At 44.9% G+C, this 23,372-nt stretch overlaps 2 protein-coding genes and 1 long non-coding RNA gene across 9 annotated transcripts in view; 2 read left to right on the forward strand and 1 right to left on the reverse strand.

The window, feature by feature from the left end:
• Positions 1 to 12,007, forward strand: part of LAMB4 (laminin subunit beta 4) — a 54,371-nt gene extending 42,364 nt beyond the window's left edge. The window contains exons 27-34 of the mRNA XM_064142484.1: positions 1,670 to 1,875; positions 2,671 to 2,874; positions 4,526 to 4,670; positions 7,939 to 8,146; positions 8,753 to 8,891; positions 9,129 to 9,305; positions 10,261 to 10,414; positions 11,649 to 12,007. Of these exons, the coding sequence (XP_063998554.1) occupies positions 1,670 to 1,875; positions 2,671 to 2,874; positions 4,526 to 4,670; positions 7,939 to 8,146; positions 8,753 to 8,891; positions 9,129 to 9,305; positions 10,261 to 10,414; positions 11,649 to 11,788 (1,373 nt within the window). The 3' untranslated portion in view covers positions 11,789 to 12,007. The remainder of the gene's footprint in view (positions 1 to 1,669; positions 1,876 to 2,670; positions 2,875 to 4,525; positions 4,671 to 7,938; positions 8,147 to 8,752; positions 8,892 to 9,128; positions 9,306 to 10,260; positions 10,415 to 11,648) is intronic.
• LOC135174867 (uncharacterized) lies at positions 6,989 to 16,866 on the reverse strand. 7 transcript variants are annotated; one of them, XR_010302122.1, is made up of 8 exons: positions 16,786 to 16,866; positions 15,398 to 15,498; positions 15,176 to 15,268; positions 13,500 to 13,573; positions 11,070 to 11,202; positions 9,059 to 10,353; positions 8,510 to 8,775; positions 6,989 to 8,372 (listed from the first exon to the last, which is right to left on the reverse strand). It is a non-coding gene; the product is annotated as an uncharacterized LOC135174867 (long non-coding RNA). The 7 variants fall into 7 exon arrangements; XR_010302126.1 differs by lacking the exon at positions 16,786 to 16,866 and adding an exon at positions 15,844 to 16,035 and having other exon boundaries at positions 15,419 to 15,498; XR_010302123.1 differs by lacking the exon at positions 16,786 to 16,866 and adding an exon at positions 15,844 to 16,035 and having other exon boundaries at positions 9,059 to 9,129.
• Positions 16,333 to 23,372, forward strand: part of LAMB1 (laminin subunit beta 1) — a 47,878-nt gene continuing 40,838 nt past the window's right edge. Inside the window, exons 1-4 of the mRNA XM_064142483.1 lie at positions 16,333 to 16,478; positions 16,622 to 16,791; positions 19,434 to 19,569; positions 21,528 to 21,601. Of these exons, the coding sequence (XP_063998553.1) occupies positions 16,442 to 16,478; positions 16,622 to 16,791; positions 19,434 to 19,569; positions 21,528 to 21,601 (417 nt within the window). The 5' untranslated portion in view covers positions 16,333 to 16,441. The remainder of the gene's footprint in view (positions 16,479 to 16,621; positions 16,792 to 19,433; positions 19,570 to 21,527; positions 21,602 to 23,372) is intronic.

The raw sequence follows: 23,372 nt of genomic DNA on the forward strand, positions 1-23,372 counted from the left end.
CATATCCTATATATGGCTCAGTCTGTTTTTTCCTCTCCTTTTGCTGAGGCAGAGCAGGATATGGCCACATACACCAACCAGGGCACACTTCTGGTTGTGTTTTAGCTACACATGGGGAACAGGCTTACATTCACACAGCTGACCTGGAAGCATCAATGTCTAATAATGAATTAAAATCACTGAAAAAAAAAAAAAGACACAAGTTTTCTTAAAAGAATGTTTGCTGTTTATGAGATCTCATTAAACTACTGCTTCCCAGCCTTGGCCCCTGGCTTTGCAGCCACTGTGGTGTGGTAAGGCAGTAAGCAGAGCTTCCTACGCTGTAAATCAAGCCTATGCTATGACACGGTGTTTAATGTAAAGGAACTTGGAAGGTCAATAGCTGCATCACAAACCAAGCATGAAAAAATGCATTTGGGTCACTTAATGGAGAGCTGAACCACTGTAAGCTATTCCTGTGATTGAACTATTGCACAGAAAGCATTCTGTTAGGTACAGATTTACAGCAGCCTCTTGCCAGTATTTTGTATTAGGAGCTAAGTTTAAAGTGTGCATTTTTCCCAATAGTTACAAAATTAAATAACCCTGGTTCCACACAGTAACTAAATGTTGTTCAACTTCAATCAAAGAAAGGCCAAGGACTATTTCAAAGCATGCAAGATTTAACAAGTGCCTTGTCATTGACTTTAGCTAGTAACTGAGTCGGTTACCAGTACAAAGAGGGATGTTAATCAATGACCTCTAATGCTTTTAACACTGCTGACACATCAGTTCTGGTCCATTGCTCTTAATTCTGCTTGGGTATTTGGAGAATCTGGGAAACCTCAACAGCAGCAACTTTAAATTAAGTGTTTTGCAAAAGGCCTGAATACTTTTCTTAGGCTATTAATAATCTGCAAAAAAATGTAATATTCTCCAATCATTTAGAGTCTGCTAAAGGGAAAGTTTAGACTAAGCAAACAAGAAAAGATTCTTGCTGAAAGTATTTTTTGCCTGGCCCACAAGCTTATCATGGAAATGTTTTTTCTTGTTACTGCATCAACCCTGAAATTAGATTTTTCAGAGCCAAAGAAAACTCATACATTCCCATTTGTGATCTAAATTTTGGCCTTGATTCAGCAGACCATTTAGCTTTTGGGTGCTATGCCGACCAGACAGGACAAATGCTTTCCTGAGTCACAGTCAGAAAGCTGATCGTTTCATCAGTTTTATAACTGGCAGAAACAGTTCTCCTACTTACATTTCAAAACAGCATAAATGGCAAGAGGTTTATCAAATCAGCAGTGGCAGTAATGCGTGAGCTACCGATGAATGCAGATCAGCAGCAGTTTGTGTGATTAATGGGATCTTCTTCATACTTCTGTATTTTCCACTAGCTTCTCATACACTTTGGGTCCTGAAGAAGGACATGGGATCCATTGCATTTGCATCTATTTTAGCAGGTTTTATGAGTAGCTATTCCTCTTTGGAAGGTGGCTGAGTAAAGGATTTAAAAGCTTGACTAAGGAAATCATAGCTCGTGTCTCCCTTCCCTGCTGTCTCAAATCTAACACCAGTGACAACAAACTGAATCAAGTGCCATTCATTGTTTGTCCAGAACTCAAGTAAATACATGAATTAAATAAAACACAAATACAGATGGTGCTAAACCCTGTTTCTGTTTCTATAGAGGTCATCGGCAACATTACAAAACACTCTGAAGTATCATTGCTGGCAGGACAGAAGACCAGTGAGACAACCCCTATCGTAAGATACTCAGAGTACACCAGGAACCGTGTGCTCACTATGTTGGGTCATCAGGCCTTGAAAGCAAGCAATGTGCTGGAACAGCTCAAGACGATCAGGAGGCCCAACAGTCAAAATTTGAATGAAAAGGTAGGTGCTGTGAATTTTTAATAGGAGCCAGTTAGTTTATTTTCACGCAGTTAGGTTTTGCTTATGTGCATTTTTAAATCTGGGAGATGGCAGTTCCCTGGCATAGACATGCTTTTGCATCAGAAACAGCTGCATTTCTCAGCTGTGGTTACTATCATCCTTCTGGAAGCCACTGCTCCCAGGGCAGACTTAGCACAAGGAACTGTTGGAGCATTCTTTAGTCTCAAGAAGACACTAGCATAAATTCAGAAAGACTAACCCCAGCCCTCTACATCAGTAACTTGAACTAAGCAGAGCAACTTTGCCCTGGAGTGGATGGTGAGTGCTCACGTATCTTTTGCACCACTCATGGGAGAGGAAATTTCTGTCCTGTAGGGGGGGGGCAATGAATTCCTGAAAGCACATTCAGCTAGCCCTGCCAGATATGAAATCAATCCTCAATCTAGGCCTTTAGTCTCAACATCTGTTGAGGATGGAGGGCTAGACACGGTCTCATGTTGTGTGAGAGGTCATCTGGATCTTTTAAAACAAGCCATTGACCCAGGGGCTGTTTTCAGCACTTTTTCCATAGAAGTGTGAAGCAAGAGTCTTAGTGCAACACATGGAGCCAAACAAATGGCTTCTGCAAGGATGCTCTGAGCCAAGGGCTGTCATCTTCAAGTCAGGGGAAGGGTACCTGTAACTGGCAATAACACCCATCTTTGGGAAAATCCCATCCTATGTTCAATGTTCATACAATGTCTAACTCAGGAGAGTATCTCAGGCTCCCTGACATAAGCATCTTCCTTATTGCAGATCTGTGGGGTGACAGGAGACCAGCCCTGTCTCACATCAGCCTGCGAGGGAGCTTTGTGCTGGGACAGGCACAGACTCAGGCAGTGTGGGGTCCCAAACTGCAGTGGAGTTCTTCCTCTCTCCACTGATGCCTTCAAGAAAGCTGAGGAGACAGCTGCATTGCTAAATAACTTGACTACTCAGCTACAAGAACCTGCGAATCAGGTGCTGTATATCAAACCTACACTTGTTCAGTGAAATGGATGGTGGATGAGATTTGGGAGGTCATAAATCTACAAAAACTCACCTGTTCCTTGGACAAAGAGTAGGGACATAGTGATGAGCCATTCCCCAACATCATGTATCTACCATGATTAAGCACCAGGAGTATTAGATATCACCCAGAGACTGGCTCTAGCTATGCCATCCTCACAGCTGCAAAATGTCACAGGTCAAGATGCCCTGTGCCTGTGGGAGCTGGTGACATCAAGCTAGTATTGTCTATACTTTTACTGGGAAAGGTTTAAATAGCACCATTTGTCCACAGCCTGAGTACAGCCCACACTTACTGCAATCAGATTACTGTTGTGCATAGCATTAAGCTCTGGTTATACAACTTCAAATTACTCCAAGATTTGCCATTACATCATTTTTTCAAATAATTTCAAGATAAGGCTTTTCTGCCCTTGGTGCTGTTTAGAAAGGCATCGAGTAGTCAGCTGTACTGCCGAGTGGCAGTGAGAAATAACTCCAGCAAGGTGTGGCACATGCAACACGTGCCAAGGAAACAAAATAATCTCAAAACACCAGTAAAGACAGTTTGTTCTTATTGCCAGTCAGAGGTGATGCCTGTTACAGTTATAGGCAAAACACATTTTGCAACAGAAATACCATTCTGCTGTAGCTTTGTCCTCTCCCTGCAGGGAGCCTGGGTATCCGTTTCCTGTCTTTTAAAATGCATGAGACACTCAGTTTCACAGCTAAGGGGGTTAGAAATGAGCAATGGGGCACGTGTCTGGGCGACCCAGCAAACAGAGGGGCAGCTGCAAAACGAGGTGGCTAGCACCAGGCTGCCAGGACATTGCTTCTAGTGCTCACAAGCCTCAGGCAGCTCTGCGATAATACGGGCAAAGCACTTAAAGATGTTTTGTAAGTAAAAACTTCACCACTTCTCCTGTTGCATGGAGAAAGAGTGAATCGCTTCTCTCCATGGACTGCAGAAAGATGGTACTTGAGCATTTCCTTAACACAAAGGATAGCCCTGAGGAAAGCAAAATACTGTTGGAATTTGATAATTAATCTGAAGCTCTCATTTAAATTATCCCAAATACTTGAGCATTTCCTTAACACAAAGGATAGCCCTGAGGAAAGCAAAATATTGTTGGAATTTGATAATTAATCTGAAGCTCTCATTTAAACTATCCCAAATACTAATTTAATGGTAAAATGTAACTTTCAAGACAAGCCTTGAACTCTGCCTTTGTTAATTGTGTCCTCTTATGTACACTTTAAACAGCAATTCCAATGTGAAAGGGCAAATGAAATTATGTGCCTTTTCTGTGCTCAATCCGATCAATGACATGCTGTAGTGATGAAATAAAAAAACAACACTCAGCACCTTCTTTTAAAATGGGGCTGTGGCTTAGCAGTCAGTGCAGAGAGAAAAAAATGCTTGACTTAGGCTTTTTTTGAGGCCAGATGAAGGCCGTGAGGTAGCAACTTTTGGAGTTCCCCAGCACAGTCTCCTTCTGCTTTTCAAAGCCATATTAAGTGATTCCAGCTGAGGCTCAGATGAAAATTATTTCAGAGCTCAACTTGCCAAGCAATGATAGATAACCTCCAGAAAATGGCAATGTTTTTTTTTTACTGTTTCCAGTTTGAAAGCGTTAGAAAAATGGCAGAAGACAGCAAGTTGAAAGGTTCACAATTTAATAAGCAACTGGAGAGTGCTAAGAATCACATTGAACTTGACAGAGAGATCACTAAGGAGTTCATCCAAAAAGTGAAAGACTTCTTGCTAGGTAAATATGCAAAGCTCTTTTTGACTCATGTTTAATATGTATTCCATTATAATATATCATTACTGATGGCCAGAAAACGATCTACTGGTACAGACATAAAGTTTCTTGTCAGTCTCCTGATCTGTGCAATCTTCTTCAATCTCTTTTTCCTAGCCTTTTTTTCTTTCAGGTGACAGGGCTTTTTATTAATTTTTCAATAGATCTGTTACCTTCTGATTGTCACCTTCTATTAATGTGCTTGATTTGCAGCATACAAGTTCTTCCCTCAGTTCCTAGCTTATCTGAGTGAAGGACTACTATGACTATTTTATACCATATATAATGACCCTGGCATATCCAGTGCAGCCTCAAATTATTATTCCACCTTCCTCTTCCATGCTGAAAAATGCTGTAACAAATGGACCCTGCTTTGGCAGGGATTTGGACTAGATGATCTCCAGGGCTCCCTTCCCACCTCTACCATTCTCTGATTCTATGTTTTTTTACCACATGCACATCAGAGTGCAAATGTGATAGCATTTTTTTTAGTCTCTTGAATATAGCAGATCTCTTAATTTTCTAACAATTGTGTGTTGGCAGTCCCTTAGAATTAATAACTCTACACTGAAATGAAGTGAGGGCAGAGGACAGAGAACTTCCTTTTTTTCAGGGACACATAAATTATTTTATTGAATTGAAAGAAAAACTCCATTTAAGTGCTTCAGATTCACAGAATCCCAGAAAACATCCGGCTGGAGGAGACCTCAAAGATCATTCGGTCCAACCTTCAACCCACTAAAGTGTGGGTTAGTCCTAAACCACATCCTTACATGCCACACGCACCTCCAGGGAGGGTGACTCCACCACTGCCCTGGGCAGACCATTCCAATGTTTGATAACCCTCTCCAATGTTTGATAACCCTCTTCTCCATGAAGAAGTATTTCCTAGCATCCAGCCTGAACCTCCCATCACAGCTTGAAACCATTTCCTCTAGTCTTGTCATTTTCCACCAAGGAGAAGAGGTTGCCCCCTCCTTGTTCCAACCTCCCTTCAGGTAGCAATGAGGTCTCCCCTCAGCCTCCTCTTCTCCAGGTTAAACAATCCCAGCTCCTTCAGACACCCTTCATAGGCCATGTGATCCAGGCTCTTCTCCAGCCTCACTGCCCCTTCTCGGGACATGCTCCAGCATCTCAAGAAGTCAAGGAGCCAAGAACTGAACACAATACTCGAGGTGTGGCCTCACCAGTGCTGAGTACAGCATGATCACCTCCCTGTTCCTGCTGGCCACCATGTTTCTAACACAAGCCAGGATGCCATTGGGTTTCTTGGCCACTTGGGCACACTGCTGGCTCAGGTTCAGTCAACTATGAACTCAGGTCCCTCTCCAAGTCACAGCTTTTCAACCACACCTCCCCAAGACTGTAGCTTATCATGGGGTTGGTGTTGTGATCCTGGTGGAGGACCTGACACTTGGCCTCGTTAAACTTCATACAGTTATCCTTGGCCCATTGGTCTAACCTGTCCAGGTCCCACTGCAAAGCCTCCCTAACCTCTAGCAGACCAACACGGCCACCCAGTTTGGTGACATCTGCAGATTTACTGAGGGTGCATTCAGCCCCTCATCCAGATCATTAATACAGGTATCGATGAGGACAGCTCCCAGTAGTCAACCCCAGGCAGTGACTGGCACCAGGCAGATTTAACTCCATTCACCATCACTGTTTGGGCCCAGCTATACAGCCAGTTTCTAACCCACTGCAGGGTGCACCTATCCAAGCCTTGTGCCATGAGTTTCTGAAGGAGACAGTGTCAAAGACCTCAGTAAAGTCCAGGCAGACAATCACGTCCCTTCCCTCATCCACTAGGCAAGTCACCCTGTTGCAGAATGAGATTAAATTAGTCAGGACCTGCCTTTCATAAACCCATGCTGACTGGGCCTAATCACCTGGTTGTCTTGTAGGTGCCATGAGAGGGCACTCAGAATGACCTGCTCCACATCCTTTCCTGGTGCTGAGGTCAGACTGACAGGCCTGCAGTTTCCTGGATCATCCTTTTAGCCCTTCTTGTAGGTGGATGTCACATTTGCCAGCCTCCAGTCAGCTGGGATCTCACTAGTTAGCCAGGACTGTTGACAAGTAATGGTGAGTGGCTTGGTAAGCACATCTGCCAGCTTCTTAAGTATCCTTTGGTGGATCCCATCCAGTCCCATAAACTTGTGCACATCTAAGTGGCACAACAGGTAACTGTTCATTTCTCAGATTTATATCTGACAGCAACTGAAAATTCTACCTTTGACTCTTCTTTTATATTTCTTGGCAGACATACAGCATTCACCAACTATAAAAGCATTTTTTAATGGATTTTTGTTTTGTGAATTGAAATTTAAGAACAGTAACAACTGAGATGTGCACAGAATCACAGAATTAACCAGGCTGGAAACGACTTCTAAGATCATCAGGTCACATTAAGTCTGCTGTACTGTACACTGGCATGGATAGTAATTTTAGATATGTTTCTACAGAAAATAGCTCTCAGGAATGCATTAATGTTTGCACAGTAAATTACTTCTATTTAATTTTTGTTGAGTTACTTTGGAGTGTTAGCACAAACATTAAATATGTTTCAACTGGTTTATCACCCAAGAACTTGTCTATAAAGGGAAGTGAACAGAAAACAAAAAAAGAGACTTTGTAAGGCACTGACTCCTCTAGCTCTGCGTGCCTGTGCCTCTTACGATGAGCTCATTTGTAGGGGAATTTATCAAAATATGTTTTTTCCACTATAAATTCCCATCCTATCTGAGTCTGACACAAGTTTCCTCTATAACTTCTTATTAACCAGTAAAGGAAGCACTTTCTCAGTATTGCAGCAACTCCAGGGAAGGGATTACACTCCCTAGCCAGCTCGGAAAGCTCCATTCACACCCCAGTCCCTCCAGCACCTCTTTGATCTAGGGGCCAAGGCAGAAATGGGTTCTGACACATCTAGCTGTGCTGTGCACTGATGTAAAACCTTACATGGGCTCAGTTCTACATCAGAATTTTAATAACCCGGTTCAAAGTGGGTTCAGATCCTCATTTTAGCCAGTTCTGACAACACTAACAACAGTACCTGGAAGCATAATATTAAATTACAAAATGTTAAGAGAGAATTCTCTTACCCCCTTGCTGTGACTGTCAGCTTTATGCTCCCATATAACTCCAAGGGGAGGCAGCCATAATAACAATCTACATTTCACTTGGAGGAAAGAGCTGCTTCAGGATACTCTCAGCTCTATTTCTGTTGCAGATGAAAGTGCACCTCCAGAAGACACTGACAAGGTGGCAAATTATGTTCTGCAAATAAATCTTCCCCTGACTCCACAAGAGCTCATGGGCATTCTTGACAAAATCAGGAACATTATGAACCACTGTGAGAAGTGCAAATTGAACACAAGTAGGAGAAACAGAAAACAGGAAGAAGCTCAGACACTGCTGATAGAGGCACAAGAAGCTGAGTGAGTATGGTATTTTCATAGTGACATGCCAACTCCAGATGGGGTAACACTGTGCATAATAGGACTGCTCCACAGCCCAGGCTGGAGGGAAAGTTCAGATGACAGCAGATTTCAGCTTGCCATTTCCACAAGGCCTCTCTAGCAGGAATGAGCCATGACTGCCCAGGCTGCAGGAGCTGATGCTGCAAGGAGGCAGCTTCTGCCAGCTCTTGGCTTCTTCTGCCTGCTAAGTGAAAGAAGACAAGGCAGCTACTTAATTCCACCTTTGACTTAGTGGAGCATTACATCTGGTTCAATGGGAGGTTTAAGTATGAATGAGAAAAAAAAATCAATAAGAATCGTAGAGGGAGACCATATGCTCACCTATGAGTCATCACTAGGCAGCCTGCAGCACTCAGCCTCACCTTTGAATACAGCAGCTCACATGCTCACACAGATAGGCTCTTAGTGAGGCTTTGCTTTGCCAACTTAAAACCCACAGTTTGAATGGCGGCCATTGGACTTGCGGGAACATTTCTGCATGTGAGCATAGGTGCATTTGAAAACATGTTCTTGCTTTGCTGTCTGTACAACAATACTACACACACTTCTGTTTTTCCATTTCAGCAAAGCAGCCAAAGCTCTTCTGCCTGTGGATGATATTAATAATAAACTAAAAAACATTGTGAAGTCCCAAGGACGCTCCAAAAACATCTTTGTAAAGTTAAATGAAGAAATACGAAGCATCAAAACACAAATCTCACAGGTATCTTGCTGTAAATATTTATGTGCTATATATGGTTTAGAAAAAGGCACCTCATCTCAAATTTTCCTTAGCATAAACTCAAATAGGTAACACCCAAAATGTGGTGCAGATGTGACCCCTATTCCATAATGCTTAAGGGACCGTTCTTAACCTGACATCAATCTTACCCATTACCACGCTCTGCAAGCTGGATGGATGTTGCATACGAAATCACAGCCTTCAACTGCTCTGTTTTAGGCTGAAAATCAAGTGAACAAGACAAACGATGAGTTAAATGACTTGTCAGCAAAACAATCGGAGATGGAAGATGAAATTTCCACACTGTGGGCAAAAGCGCAGATGAACAAGAATCAAGCTACAAACGCAAGAGCAGAGGCAGAAGCAGCACACAAGCGAGCCCAGAATACTGAGAATGTAAGCCTTCTTGTCAAGTGCTAAGAGAAAAAAGATTCCCTCCACATATGATAGTATTTTTCATTCAGAAGTGTAATTGTGTTACCTCACTTTCCTCAAAACTATTAACATTTTGCTTATGTCATGTGGGTTAAGAATAATTTCTGTTTTAAGGCTTCTGCCAGGTAGCACTTCTGTTTGTTTGAATGAAAGAAAACATATGCATTTCTCTGGCTACTCCACCACATTTTTCCTTGCACTGTGTCTAAAACTCATGGTCACCATAGGCGCCGGTAAACACAACAGAACAAATGACAAAACCAAATATAAAATGAGTGATGGGAACAGTCTGGCCATTCTCCTTCAGAGAAAGTTGCTGTGGGAGTTACTTGGTGTTTTTGGTTAGCTGAGTGCTTTTCAGTAGCTCAAACTTTTGAGAACGCAGCTAGAAATTTGCTAGAAGTGTGAGGAGAACCAGGCACCCACAGCGCAAGCTTGGAGCAACGCCAAGCTTCCATGTTAGAAGAAACATAGCTGAAACCTAAACAGCAAGCTCAATCAGCAGGGAATGGATCAGCCAGTAAACCTTACTCCACCCAAAACGTGAAAAAACAATGTTGCTCCAGGTAATTCATTAAATTTCATTAAGCCTAATGGCAAAATGAAATTTACACAAAGGCCCTATCAAAAGACGTAAAACCAGTGTAAGCTTCAAAACTCTGAAATTGTATTTTCCTTACATTATTGCCCTCACTTTTTAGATTGCTCCATTGGCAGTTTGTTTTAACTTATTTCTATCAGATTTTGCAAAGCATTGTTTGAGGTACACACATTATGGATTTTTTAAGATTTAAGAGAAAGAGATATTTAAAGTTTAGTTCAAATAGGGTATTCAAAAGAAAGCATAAAAATCTCCTTTGGTACACCAGGTTACTTGTGAGATGTTCTTACATGAAGGAATGGCATTTTGTTACAGGAATTTTCTGACGTTAACAGAAAATACACCATTCTTCAAGAAAAGTTAAAAGCCCGAGGACCTCCAAAGGTAACACTAGAAAAAGTGAAGCAGCTGAAAGAAGAAGCAGAAAAACTGGTTAAAGAGACGGAAAAGAAATTTAAAAGAATAACAGGTAGTGTTCTCACAGCCATAGTGAGTGGTGAAAATTCTGATAGTCCTGACAAACTCAAGTCCTTGCCCACAGACTAACAAGACTAGGTTCACCTGAAATTGGATTGAAATGATGTAGTTGGAGCTTGAAGCTACTCAGACAGTTTAAAGGTAATGACTTATGTGCTTTTTCTGATACAGCTGCTATAAGCAGAGTTTAAGAAGCATCCATACAGAGGTACAGTGATTTGGTTCACAGTTTAAAAAACAGGACAATTAAAAATCTGCATAAAACCTAGCTACAAATTTAGCTGGAAGCCTGGATTTATGCAATTACTTTTGGTGTTTGGCCTTAAATCTTTCTTCTACACTCTGTCTTTTCTTACATTACCCAAGTGATGACTTATGTTGTAGAGCTGCATGCTAGCCAAGTCCATACTTGGCTCCCCTTCAGAAATTACCTCTGAGAAATGGCAGAACAAACTAAGTGAAGACCGAAGTTCATGCACCCTGGACCTAGAGGGCTGGGGTCAGGAGGCACAGAGGGGTCCTGGGCAGCACAGACCATGGCTGCTGCAGCCATACCAGCACTGGTCCTCACACAGCCCTGGAAGTGGCTTTGAGGATCACCAAAATGGAACAGCACACATCATGTGATTACACACAAGGAACCTAACTGTGCTTGTAGTGGAGGTCTGGGAATCTTACGAGAAATCCTTGGGCCCAGGACCCTGACAGTCTTGACATCCAAAAATACTGTCTAGTGTCAGGAAAACTGAAGCAGATTCTTCAGGAACAGATCCAAATAACCTTGAAGAGAAACATTAAGAGCATCCTGGTCACTCCAAATGCTCAGATGAGAAGTGTATTGGAGACAGGCAGTGAGTGATGTGGGTTTACATTGCTGTAACTTCTTCACAGGGACCAGCAGAAAACATTTCTGTAAATGAGGGAGACCTAAACCTGTTAGACATCAGTGGACACAGTGTTCCCTTAGTACTTCCATTGAAATCAACTGCTTAAAGATCTGTGTGTCTTGCCCCACCCAAGCTGCTGGACAAAACCACATGCTGAGAAATTAATTTCTTTAGGTCTGTCCAGATGCTAGACTTTTCCCTCCAGTTGCATAGATATAACATTCCCCATGTAAATTTGGCTTATTGCCTCTAAAACTGCTTGAAAAAGAAACACTGTTAATCCCTGGATTTTATTTACACAACAAATATGAGCATCATTGCATGTCTCTACTCTTCCAGATTTGGAGAAGAAGCTTCAGGACCTGAATCAAACCAAGCAAAACAAGGCAGAGCAACTGAGACAACTAGAGGAACAAGTGACAGCCATCAAAAATGAAATTATGGAACAGGAAAGCAAGTATGGAACATGTAAAAGTTAGGGTCTAAACAGACCATCAGATAAAAGGCCACAGGTCTCCATGCTTATCACCTCCTGAGCTTCCCAGCGCAGAGGGCTCTCCTCTGTAAATACATCTAGAGGTGCCTATAGTACTTTGGCACAGTGAGTAATGTATTTTTTGTCTTGTTTCTTTGTTCAGTTGAGCTTATACAGAGATAGACAATACTTTTTAATAAATCATCTGATTAAGTCTTTGCAAGAGCTCTATAATACACTTCTATTCACAGCCTAGGGCTTCATGCTGTATGGGGTTGGAAATGCAAAAGCAGAATTGCTCAGACAGCTGCAGGTAAATGCCTCCAAGACATACTCCCAACACTCTGTGCATTCTGCTGAATCCTTCAATAACCTGTGGCTGTGCTATGATCCCACACAAGGCTGCACAGACCAGGAAGGGCAATGCAGACAAAGGGCTGTGGGGTTTTGTAGCCATCAACCAGTGGTGTCTCCAGGCTACGATCACTCCTCCATCCACATCTCTTCACTGAGACAGAGTGGAAGGGAGCACTATAAACGCCTGACCATGTGAGGGTTCCAGCAGATGCAGTGAAAATGCGGAGCAACGGGCGGTAGTTCCGTGCAGCACTGAGCCATTACAGGTGAGCGACAGGGAGCTCATTCTCCCATGCCCACTGGATGGCAGTGCACAAATGCTTAATGCCGAAACGATTTGAAAAGAATTTGTCAGCGCCCCTCCTGCAATCGCTACTTTTCGTATGCTTAAAGGGGGTTCCCATATTTTTCATTAATGCAACCAACAACTGGAGAGTAACTCCAACTCCTAGGCTTAAACAGTGAGTCTAATGAACCACAAATGTTGAAAAACAGATTCTCCAACTCCTCTCCCACATGCAGCACTTCACAGAAGTCAGAGTTCACTCAGCAGGAATTGTCCTAAATTTTAGTTTATATATGTATATATATATTTTTTTTTACCCTAGAGGAGACTGGGACTAAGCACATGCTACAGAAGGGCTAGGGTTTTAAAAAGACTGAAGACAACCATACCTTAGTTTCAAAATCCCAACCCTACTCAGGCAGGACACCGAACAGACTAACAATGGCTTTTCCTCAGTTACAACCAGTCGAGTCATTCCCAGCTGGCCTGTCCCACAGCGAGCATCCATTATGGACTTGAGTTTGCTAGGGTGTGAAGCCCAATGCTGCTTCAGAGCTCAGATGCAGCCCAGATGTAAAATAAGGAATGCTCTTCAGGATTACAGGGCTTATTCGTCCCCATGCCAGCAGCACCAATAAAACAATTCTTATCTAAAAAGAGGCATTGTTTTGATCCAGCAGAGATGGTTAGTACTCAGTGTTTAAGAGAGCAAAACTGGAATTTCATATGCAGTGGGGGGCTTGGCTGGGAATTGCTGGCACTGATGAAATTTCAGAGATATTCCTCTAACTCAAACCAGCTGTGTTCCAGGGCAGTGTGCAACATGCATTGCCCACAGAATAGCTTCCACTGTGAAAAGGATGGAATCAAATGATAACTTTGCTATAATCCAGCAAAGACAGCTGAATGCAGGAACCCATGTAATTTGTGGGTTAGCTTTTTCTGAATTTCAGTGCTTAAAATCACCTGTGAGGTGTAAGGCTTCTGTGTTAGTAACTTTGCGGTAATCAGACAACTCACTTTCCCATAATGAAATCAAGCATCATTGTTTTAGTTGGAACACTCAGCTCACCAAGCTGCTCCCATGTGGGTCTCCCAGAATGAGGGATTTCCTGCGAGTTCCAATGCAGCCCTGCTGTGCTACACCTGAAACGGACAAACTGAAGCACGTCAGTGGAAATTCCCAGCTGTACATAAACCAAAATTATTTAATTCATGGCTTTGAAAATCTGAATTAACAAGCAGAAACTTGAAAGAGAACTTTCTTCTAAAATCCACTGTTGGCTGTAAGAGTTGCCATATGGCTTTCAAAAAGCTATGAGGATGAGAAGTCTGTAAATAGAGCTGTAGTTAAACAGGCCTGGAATAAAAACAGAAACAGGAAGAAGAAAGCCAGCATGGAGTCTAAACTCCCCTGCCTACTTCCAAGCATGCTCAGACACACAAAGCAAGCAGAGCTGATGGGACGAGCAGTTACAGCTATTGAGGCTTACAACTGTGCAGCATTCCCCATTGGAAGTGGCACAAAAAGTTTTGCAAAGTTAATTTGTAAGAAAATGCTGTATCTGGATTAAAAATATTCATTTTTATTTAGCCCAGCCCTCCTTCCTATGGGCTGATGTGAATTCAGAAAACCATTTCTTGAAAAAAAAAACTGAAATCAATATCTTGCTGTAAAGCATTTTGACCAAACCCACAGATAATCAAAAGTATACTTCATCAACAATGATCTCATCAGCTCTCTTTGTTAGGTATTCAACCACTGCAGCCTTCTAAGAAACAGATGATTAAGTGGGTCTCAGTGAGGTCCAAATATTAATTTGGTTCTTTGAGAAGACTTCCAACCCAGTACAAACACAAACACCCCAAGACTGTAAAGATTCTTCATCAACCACGAGGTTAAGATGACACACGAATGATTTTTTTATCATCTGAAGAACCATATTAAAATAATTCCCACTAACTAACTATTGCTCATGAGCACTGCAGAGAGGGATGGACACGAACAAGTTCACTGCACCTAATTACTCAACAGTGTATTTTGGTGGTTTCCACTACCTCTGAAAGGTGGCCACAGTTAAAGGCGACAGGCCACTGCTCCTATTATCTGTGGCTGCAACTTCAACTCGATCCCTGACACCACACAGCAGGGTCATCCTTGGGCTGGAAGGTAGCACATTGTCATACCAACTGTGGCTAGGCACAAAGGAACCTGACCACAACAGCAAGAAGCTCCAGAGGGCAACTTTAGCCCATCTTAGATTTATTGGAAGGTAGGGCTCCTGTAAGCCTATGAAACATTATTTAATAAGGGAAAAAAAAACTGGGACAGACAGAAAATCCAGTGGCAATGTCACATACAGAGCAATGCCAGTACCCATCTGCTATGGAGGAGTTTCTACCACAGCAGAATAGAGCATTTTCTGTTGGTGGGACAAAAATGTTTGTTGTACTGAAGCTTAAGTTACGTGTACTGAAGCATGATTTATATGACAGGACTGTGAAACTGAACTGGCCTTGTGAATTTAGGAAGCCACAATTCAAAAGAGCTTTAGAATTAAATACCTGCAGTCAGCTTAATGTGATTTAATTTTCTGGATATATTTAATAAAACAGCCCCACAAGTTCTTCAGTTGGGAGTTATGGGTTATGTTTTAGACCTGGTGTTTAACCTTTAGGGCAAGTCACTTGGTATCTCTCTGTTTCTGCTTATCCATCTGTAAAATGAGAACGAACATATTTACCTACCTCGGCGGGGTTTGCTGGGACAGACAGACCGTGGTGTTTCCACTGCAGCACTGCAAATAGCGAGGGCAAAGTGTTCTTAAGGCACACTGGTACCTGGTAAAGATTTACACAAGTTTATGTGTTACACGTGCACAAGCAAAACTCAGGTATATAACCCGAGGCATCTGTCCCAGCCTGCATCCACCTGGAACTGTGCTCTTCAAACACATTCATCCTTTATACCTGCTTCTGCGGTTTATTTACCAGTAAACCTTTCCTTTGGGTGCTGAAGAAACTGACTTCAGCTGATGAAATCTTCGTATCCTCCAGCAGAACCTAGGAAACTGAAGGAGGTGGGGAGCACAGGGTCAGCACTACCACGGCCATTCACCCATTAGAGCCACCCTAATTCCCCTGGGAAAGCAGCGGCACCACGTTTCCAGCTGGCCCGGGCTCGATGGGCCTCTCCACCCGTGCCAGGGCCAGACCCAGCCATGTATGGCAGCACAGCTGTTATCCCCAGGAATGGCACTCTCAAGCCACCTGTGTTGGCATCAGAGACCAGTCAATTCGAGACCGCTGAGCATCGTGTACTATGATTGCCGACCCCCCCGGGCATTTGCTGCGTTTTGGGCCTGGCCACACTAGTATGCTCCAACCACTCCTCTCTCCCCGGCACTCAGCCTCACCAGCACCGCCAGCAAAAGGCAGGGCTGGGTCAGAATCCCCACTTCTGTGTTGTTTGCCCAGACTGGAGCAGAGAAAAGAGTCGCACTATCGGAGATCGCCCGTCGCCTGGGCTGCTGCACCCTGCCCAGAGCCCGCTTCCGAAATGAGGAGCAGCTGGGCGAGCGCAGTCTCTGGTGCGGACACGACCAGAGCTTAAATTCCCCCTCGCTCCGCTATCGCGATCCTCGGTTGTACCGGAGCGTGCGGCTGCTAGATCACTCTCCCCCTGCCTCCCACCACTCCCCGCGTTCCTCGACGACGGCACTAGCCTGCCCACGCCTTCCCCCAGCGATAGCGCGGCAGAGCGGCGGAGCCGACCCGCGGCAGGCAGCTGGGCCGGGCGGGGCCTCGTGGGACGGCTCGGCCCGGCCCCGCGAGGGCGGTGGGGCGGAGGAGGAGGAGGGCCGCAGGAGAGCCGGGCGGTGCGGAGCCGAGCCGAGCCGCTCCCCAGGAGCCACGAGTTGCTGAGGCGCTTGCGTGGAGCAGCCGGAGCGACTACTTTCGCCGGCGGCGCGAAGCGGGAACTCCGTCCCGTCCCGCCGGTGCCCGCTGCGCGCCATGGGCCGCCTCCCCCTGTGCCTCTGCTACTGCTTAGGTAACTCTCGCTCTGCCCTGCCCGCCGTCGGGGTACGGCGGGCTGAGCGACCCCTGCGGCGCCCTCTGGGGCGACCCAGGGCGCTCAGCCTGACCGTGCTCCCGCTTCTCTCATCTCTACCTCGTCCCTTTCCTACTGCACAGCGCTATGGTCCGCGGCCGCGCAGGAGCCCGAGTATAGTTACGGCTGCGCCGAGGGGAGCTGCTACCCCGCTACTGGCGACCTGCTTATCGGCCGTGCCGCCCGCCTTTCCGCCTCCTCCACCTGCGGCCTCCGCCAGCCCGAGCCATACTGCATCGTCAGTCACCTCCAGGTGAGCGCCACGACCGGCATTCGCGGGGTGTCCCGCCCGCACTCAGGGCTCGCTGCCGCCAGGGCAGAACGCCCCTTATTGCGGTGGGACAAGCCGCTGCCGCGAAGGGAGGTGCAGGATGTGGTGTCAGGGACCCCACGTCTCGCCTAGAGCAAGCAGGGTCCAGGGACCCCCTCCGCTTCCAGCTCCCGACCCTCCGTTCCTCAGCGAGGCCAGCGAGGCGGCGCCTGCCGCGGCGGCTGCCGGTCGAGAGTGGGTTTGCAGGCGGGCTCGGAGCCGTCTAGACAGCTTCCTGGGGGAGAGGGGTCGGCAGCGCCCGGGTAGTGCTTCAGACACTCTGCCCGTAACGCAGCTGCATTGGTACGGTCTCCCAAGTGAAAGAGTGCAAATGAAGTTGTCGCCCGCATCTGGTGGGAAGCAGTTACTTTCTGAGCCAGAAGCAGCTCACTAGGCTCAAAATCTGTGAGACAGAAGGGATGGTGGAGAAAAATGAAGTATCAGTTATAAATGTAGCTCTGTTGCACAGAGGGGAGAGAGATGATCTCCGACCGAGTTTACTGAGGAAACAATAGGGCCGGATTCTGGCACTCGGAAGGAAAGCCACGGGAAGCAGAAGGAGCCCTGCCTGAGGGGCTGTTGCCCTTGGTGCACATTCGTGCCCTCAACTTAGCGAATATCTCCCCCACACACCCCTCCCAGTCGCCTTCAGTTTTACTGTACTGCTCAGTCTGCTAGAGTGTTAGTGATCTAACATGAGGTCACTGGAACATTATCACAGTGTGTTAATGACACTAGCATCGCTGATGGAACAAAATAACAAAGACATTTCGTTACGTTTTCTTGTCTCAAAAAAGCTAAAGTGCCCTAGTAAAAAGCATCACCTCGGAAGGTTACATGTACCTGTATTGCTAGACTCACAGCGGCAGATCAGCGTTTGGGATAGCCCTGGTAACTTCTGAGCTATAAAGAGGTATTGAGGAAATCGTGGGAAGATGCCAAGCGTCATTTTAATAACCGAGGCTTGACCACAATGAGCATTTTGCAGGATTGGGCTTTCTAGGAATCAGTTTTGATGAGACAAGAAGCAAGTATCACAGTATCACCAGGCTTGGAAGAGACCTCACAGATCATCAAGTCCAACCCTTTACCACAGAGCTCAAGGCTACACCATGGCACCAAGTGCCACGTCCAATCCTGCCTTGAACAGCTCCAGGGATGGCGACTCCACCACCTCCCCGGGCAGCCCATTCCAGTGTCCAATGACTCTCTCAGTGAAGAACTTTCTCCTCACCTCGAGCCTAAATCTCCCCTGGCGCAGCTTGAGGCTGTGTCCTCTTGTTCTGGAGCTGGCCACCTGAGAGAAGAGAGCAACCTCCTGGCCACAACCACCCCTCAGGTAGTTGTAGACAGCAATAAGGTCACCCCTGAGCCTCCTCTTCTCCAGGCTAAACAATCCCAGCTCCCTCAGCCTCTCCTCGTAGGGCTGTGCTCGAGGCCTCTCCCCAGCCTCGTCGCCCTTCTCTGGACACGCTCAAGCATCTCAATGTCCCTCCTAAACTGGGGGGCCCAGAACTGAACACAGTACTCAAGGTGTGGTCTAACCAGTAATGGCATGAGACAGGATCTGTGGTGGTTGTGAGGAGCTGCTGAAGCTGAAATAGGTGAAATGGAAAGCCCGTGTGGTGCAGACCTTCTCACATTCTTTGTTGACAAAGACCCACGTTTGTCTCCGTAAACCTGCTGGAGACATGATTGTTGTGTAGCTTTTAACGGTGACAACTTGCTGGGGTGCTGAGGCTCCCTCACTGTGAAATGATGTGCTCCTGTCCCTCCTTTGTCAGTCTGCAAGGTGACTTGGTTAGGAGCCCTCTCTTTTGGTTTAGTTCACATCCTACCTTGCAAAATTGGAAAGTGGTGGGTTTAGGCACCAGGACAGTGTGAAAAGGGTATTGTTCATAGTCATGCTGGGTTTTCTCTTCCTGGTGAAGCATCCAGCTTTCCCAAGCAGCACATGCCAGACTGCACCCAACTGCTTTTTTCATGGACACACCTTGTAGTGTGTACAAACTGAGTTTATGTGCATAGCTTGGGGTTGCCTTGGCAGGTGAAAATGCAGTGTTTAGATGGGAGTTTGACAAGCTGGATTCAGAGTAAAGTTAACCCCACAATGAAAAGGCTAAATCACTGGTGGCTTCTTGACATGCACTGAGGTATCACTGATACTTAACATCTCCAATCTAGATCTCAAAGGGCAGCATTATTTGATGCTAGTTGTTGAGGATGCAGCTTTGCATGTGTATGTTCGTACAGAGGTAGTTCAGCAATTTTCTGTAGATGCTGCCTTTGACTTTGACTGCTGCTGGGGAATATGTGCAATGGAAGAGATTTCCTGAAACTGCAATTGCAATAGAAAATCTACTTCTAAAAATGAAATTTGTGGAATTCTTGGCATATTTTTCATTTGGCTTTGCATTATTTCATAAAGGTAAATAGACTTACCATCTCAACAGAACAAATACCTTGGGTGACTCCTGCAGGCAAAATGAGTGGAATGTGATATGGTTGGAAAATATCCTTATCTACAGGAAACAACCATTGCCCCACGGGTAGAATCAGTAATGCTGATTGTTTTGTTGTTTCAGGAGGACAAAAAATGTTTCATATGTGACTCCAAGGATCCCTTCCACGATACTCTTAATCCTGACAGTCATCTCATTGAAAATGTTGTCACCACATTTGATCCAAATCGCCTGAAGCTCTGGTGGCAGTCAGAAAATGGTATGGGAGTTTGTTTGTCTGGGAGCCATTTCCAGCATGGGAGCTGTGTTCCTTCCCCTTGTTTAAGGGTGCCTAAGGCTTACTGTTATCTCTGACTTGGTGATTATTGCTATATGAAGGATCGTGCTGTCCAAGGAGGGCTGAGTGAAACTGGATACTTTTGTGTGCCCTGGATTAGTCCTTAATCCCTAACAAAGTTCCCTCAGCCCCAAGAGTGTTGGGAAGAGCTATTGCACCGCTTTGGAAAATTATTTCCTGAAGAGAAAAGTTTCCCACACTGGCTCCAGATCTCCCTCATATTTGGGCAGCAGGAGAGGAGCAGCCTTCCAGAAGTAGATCTCCTGTAGAGTCATGCTGCCAAGGAAGCACTGCAGGGCTTCCCCAGGCACGGGGCTTGAAAGAGGGGAGGAGGTTTAGATACAGAGCTGGGCACCTCCCGTTTCGCCCCTTGTCCTATCCAGGGAGGGCAAAGCCAGGGATATCGCTTACCTTGCAAGCTGCCTTCTCCCTCCTGGGCTCCCTGAACTCCTCTATCCGTTTGCTAAAGAGTGAAACGAACACTAGAAAGAAGACAGCCAGAAGAAATTGCATGTTAGTTTAGTGACTTTTTTTTTCTTCAGTCCTTTGTCCTTTTTACTTTTATGGTTATGCTTTTGGCATGTCCTCGTACACAAACGAGGCACTGAGGTTTTTTCAGACAGTCCTATCCTGAAACTCTAAAGCCAGCCAGATGGGATGGATTACTGCAGATGCATTGGCAGTATTGTCTTACTGTGTATGAGAATTAAATGGTAATAGTTGTAATATTTCTGTTGCCGGGTAAAGAAAGATTTTCACTGAATCCTTTTTAACCAATTAGATCAGCCTAACAAGCTGCTTGGCTCCAGCAGCCATCTTTTTGCATCCAAATAATTCAAGTTTTTTGCAACAGGCTTGGCAGCATTCACAGAGAAAAGTTCTTAGCTCATAAGGTCATGAAAATATCCTTCAACAATAAAACCCAAAGGATTCTTTCTGTCCAGTTCATGTTTTCTTCTCTTCAGGCATAGAGCTAGAGAGGCCATTGCCACATGCCCTACATAAAATTACAGCTGGTTAAAAATTTAAGCCCTTTATTGGTTTCTTATTTCCTTTCTTATGCACTGTGCTCTCTATAAATCTTGAATTTTTGTTTCTTTTCTAACTACAGTATAATTAACATCCAGCTGTTTTGAGAGGTCTTTTCACATGACAAAATAATGTTTATGGCTGGTTTTCTTCCTTTTTGTGTAGAGTCCTTGACTGCAGATAGTTTCACACCACTTGGGGAAACCTTTTGCTGCTTATCAGTTTCCTAGCCCTCATTATTACAATGCAGGGCAGTGATAACTGCTTTAGGGGTATTCAAAACCAGGTCATAAAGGAGCTGTTCCTGAGTCTGGGTGGGCAGCGAGAGTCCAGAGCAAGTGAAGAAAGGTGGGAAACAGCATGCACCACTCATCGGTGTCATTTCGGGTGTTAGGGCTGCAGAAGCTCAACGCCTCTGTTGCTGCCAGATGGGCTGCAATGTATGAGGACAGACTTGGGTCACCGCACAAGTCTGGGCTCAGCATCTCCAGTTGTACCAGACATTGTGTGCTTTGATTCCAGGATATAGCCCATAGCAGTCCCCATCCTTACCCTGTATCCAGTGATGTCAGCCATTTTACACAGTCTGAAATAACAGCAGTGCAGGCACATACTTTGGGTGTAATGTGTGATGCAGATGATACTCAGAAATTCCATATGCTGTATGTGATTCAGCAGGTCCTTAGTGTCTCTCCTGTACCTCAGTAATGCACTGTTGTATTCCTGTTTGACAAGAGAGCCAAGGGGCAATGTCTCTCTGCTGCTGGAGTGAAGAACTTAGGCAAAATTTAGGTACAGGGGGTTGTAGGTGTCCTTGTTTGCTGCACACCTTCTTTTCTCTCTCCCTGCAGGTTTGGAAAATGTCACCATCCAGTTGGACCTGGAGGCTGAGTTTCACTTCACTCATCTCATTATGACCTTCAAGGTAAGGAAGCCACAGCCTTACCCTGAACTTTAAAACACAAGGAAATTAGATGAAATCATCTCATAGTATTTCACATCTATTTGAGATTTGGGCTCTGAGATGTTTTGCCTGGTTTTCTTTTTAGAGCTACCAACAATAAGTTGCACAGGAAGGCTGAGCTGTCATTTGTGGCTTGAGTTGTGTTTGAACTCCAGTGAGGCTGATGAAGTCAAACTGAAGCTGGAGGTTCTCTTGGTGTCTCTTTGGTGGTCATGTTTGTGTTAGTTTGAAGCTAGCGAGAACGTTTTGGTGAGAAGGATTAGATCACAGGCTGTGAAAGAGAAAAAACAGTGGTGATGTCTAATTCACTCATAGGCTTGCTGAGAGGTATAAGAACAAGAATCCAAACGTAGTTAAGGCACTTCTGCTGGGGAGCTTGGAGATGCATTTTTTTTTCTCTTTCTAGCCTCTCTGCCATCTCTCTGATTAATCCACTTTGCTTCCTAACCCCCTCACCGAACCTCCATTCTTCCTTGGGACCGGGGTAAGGTTGAGAGGGGCGGGAGAAGGTGGAAGGGCGGTTGGGAGCCCCTCCTGGGGACTCACGTTTTTGGGAGGGCTGTTGTGTTTCTGTATTCCCTTTTGCCTTGAATATTTCTGTATGTAAATGTATAAACTGTAAATATCTGCCTGTATATTGTACTAAGCTGTAAATGTAAGCTTCATTCAAATTTCCAGCGCTGTCTGGGTGATTTCCAAAGTGAGGGGGGCGGGGAACACCCAAACCACTACAATGTTCTAGAAGATAATTAGCTAAATCATGTAGTAGCAACTACTTTTCTTCTTTAAAAAAGATTTGGCCACAATATCAATTTTCATTTGGCAAAGGAAAAGGTCTTCAGTTAAGAAGGAACATCTGTACACAAAGTGTCTTTGTCTTTTTTACAAACAGATGTTTTGGAATGTCAGATTATGCCCCGAACGTCCTGAATCGTAGCAAGCACTAATGGCAGCCTTCAGCTGAGTTTTTAGTGGCTGCAGTTCCTATAGGGATAAATCCCTGCTCGTTTCATGTAGACAAATTCATCTCTGGTTTAGCTGTCAGCTTTCTAGGAAAGCTGGCTCCTCTTTCGTATGGCATCACCTTGCATTTCTTCCCCTGCCTCAAGGTGGTGCCTGAGGCAGAAGGCAATCCGTGCTGCTGGACCCTGGCAGCAAGAGACCCCTCACCCAGTGTGGGTGTTGTGGCCATCGTGCTGTGTGCTGTCAGGAGGAAGACTGCAGGGGAAATATAGACTTAATGATGATTTATTGGCACTGATGATTTAGTAGATTCTTGAGCTCTGGGTTACTGCATTTTTTTGTTGGGTGAGACAACAGTTTGTAAGTTGGGTGGTATTTTCAGCCAGGAAGCAGAAAGAAAAGTTCTTTCCCGCTGTGAGCGAAGTGCTTTTGTACTTTGCTGTGGGAGCTCCTAATCCATAAAACTAATGAAAAGAGTGTTGGCATATCTTGGTAGGTGCAATGAGGTGTTAAATTAATAACTACTTTTTGAAATACAGAGCATAAATTAAAGCATAAGATTTTTCAGTCATGGTGATTGAAAACCCTTTACAAATTTCTTTAATTGTTCCAAAGTAAGAAGGGTGATGGTTTGTGTGAAGCAAGTGCAGCCTGCTGGACTCTAGTCAAGGCCAGTTTAAAGAGGGTCACTGGCACTGGAAGGGTCAAATCCAGCAAGAGTGGATGAAGCTGAACCTTTTAGCCCTCCTAAAGAAGAAAGCTTTCCTAA

The sequence above is a fragment of the Pogoniulus pusillus genome, chromosome 4 (genome assembly GCF_015220805.1).
Source record: "Pogoniulus pusillus isolate bPogPus1 chromosome 4, bPogPus1.pri, whole genome shotgun sequence".
NCBI lineage: Eukaryota > Metazoa > Chordata > Aves > Piciformes > Lybiidae > Pogoniulus > Pogoniulus pusillus.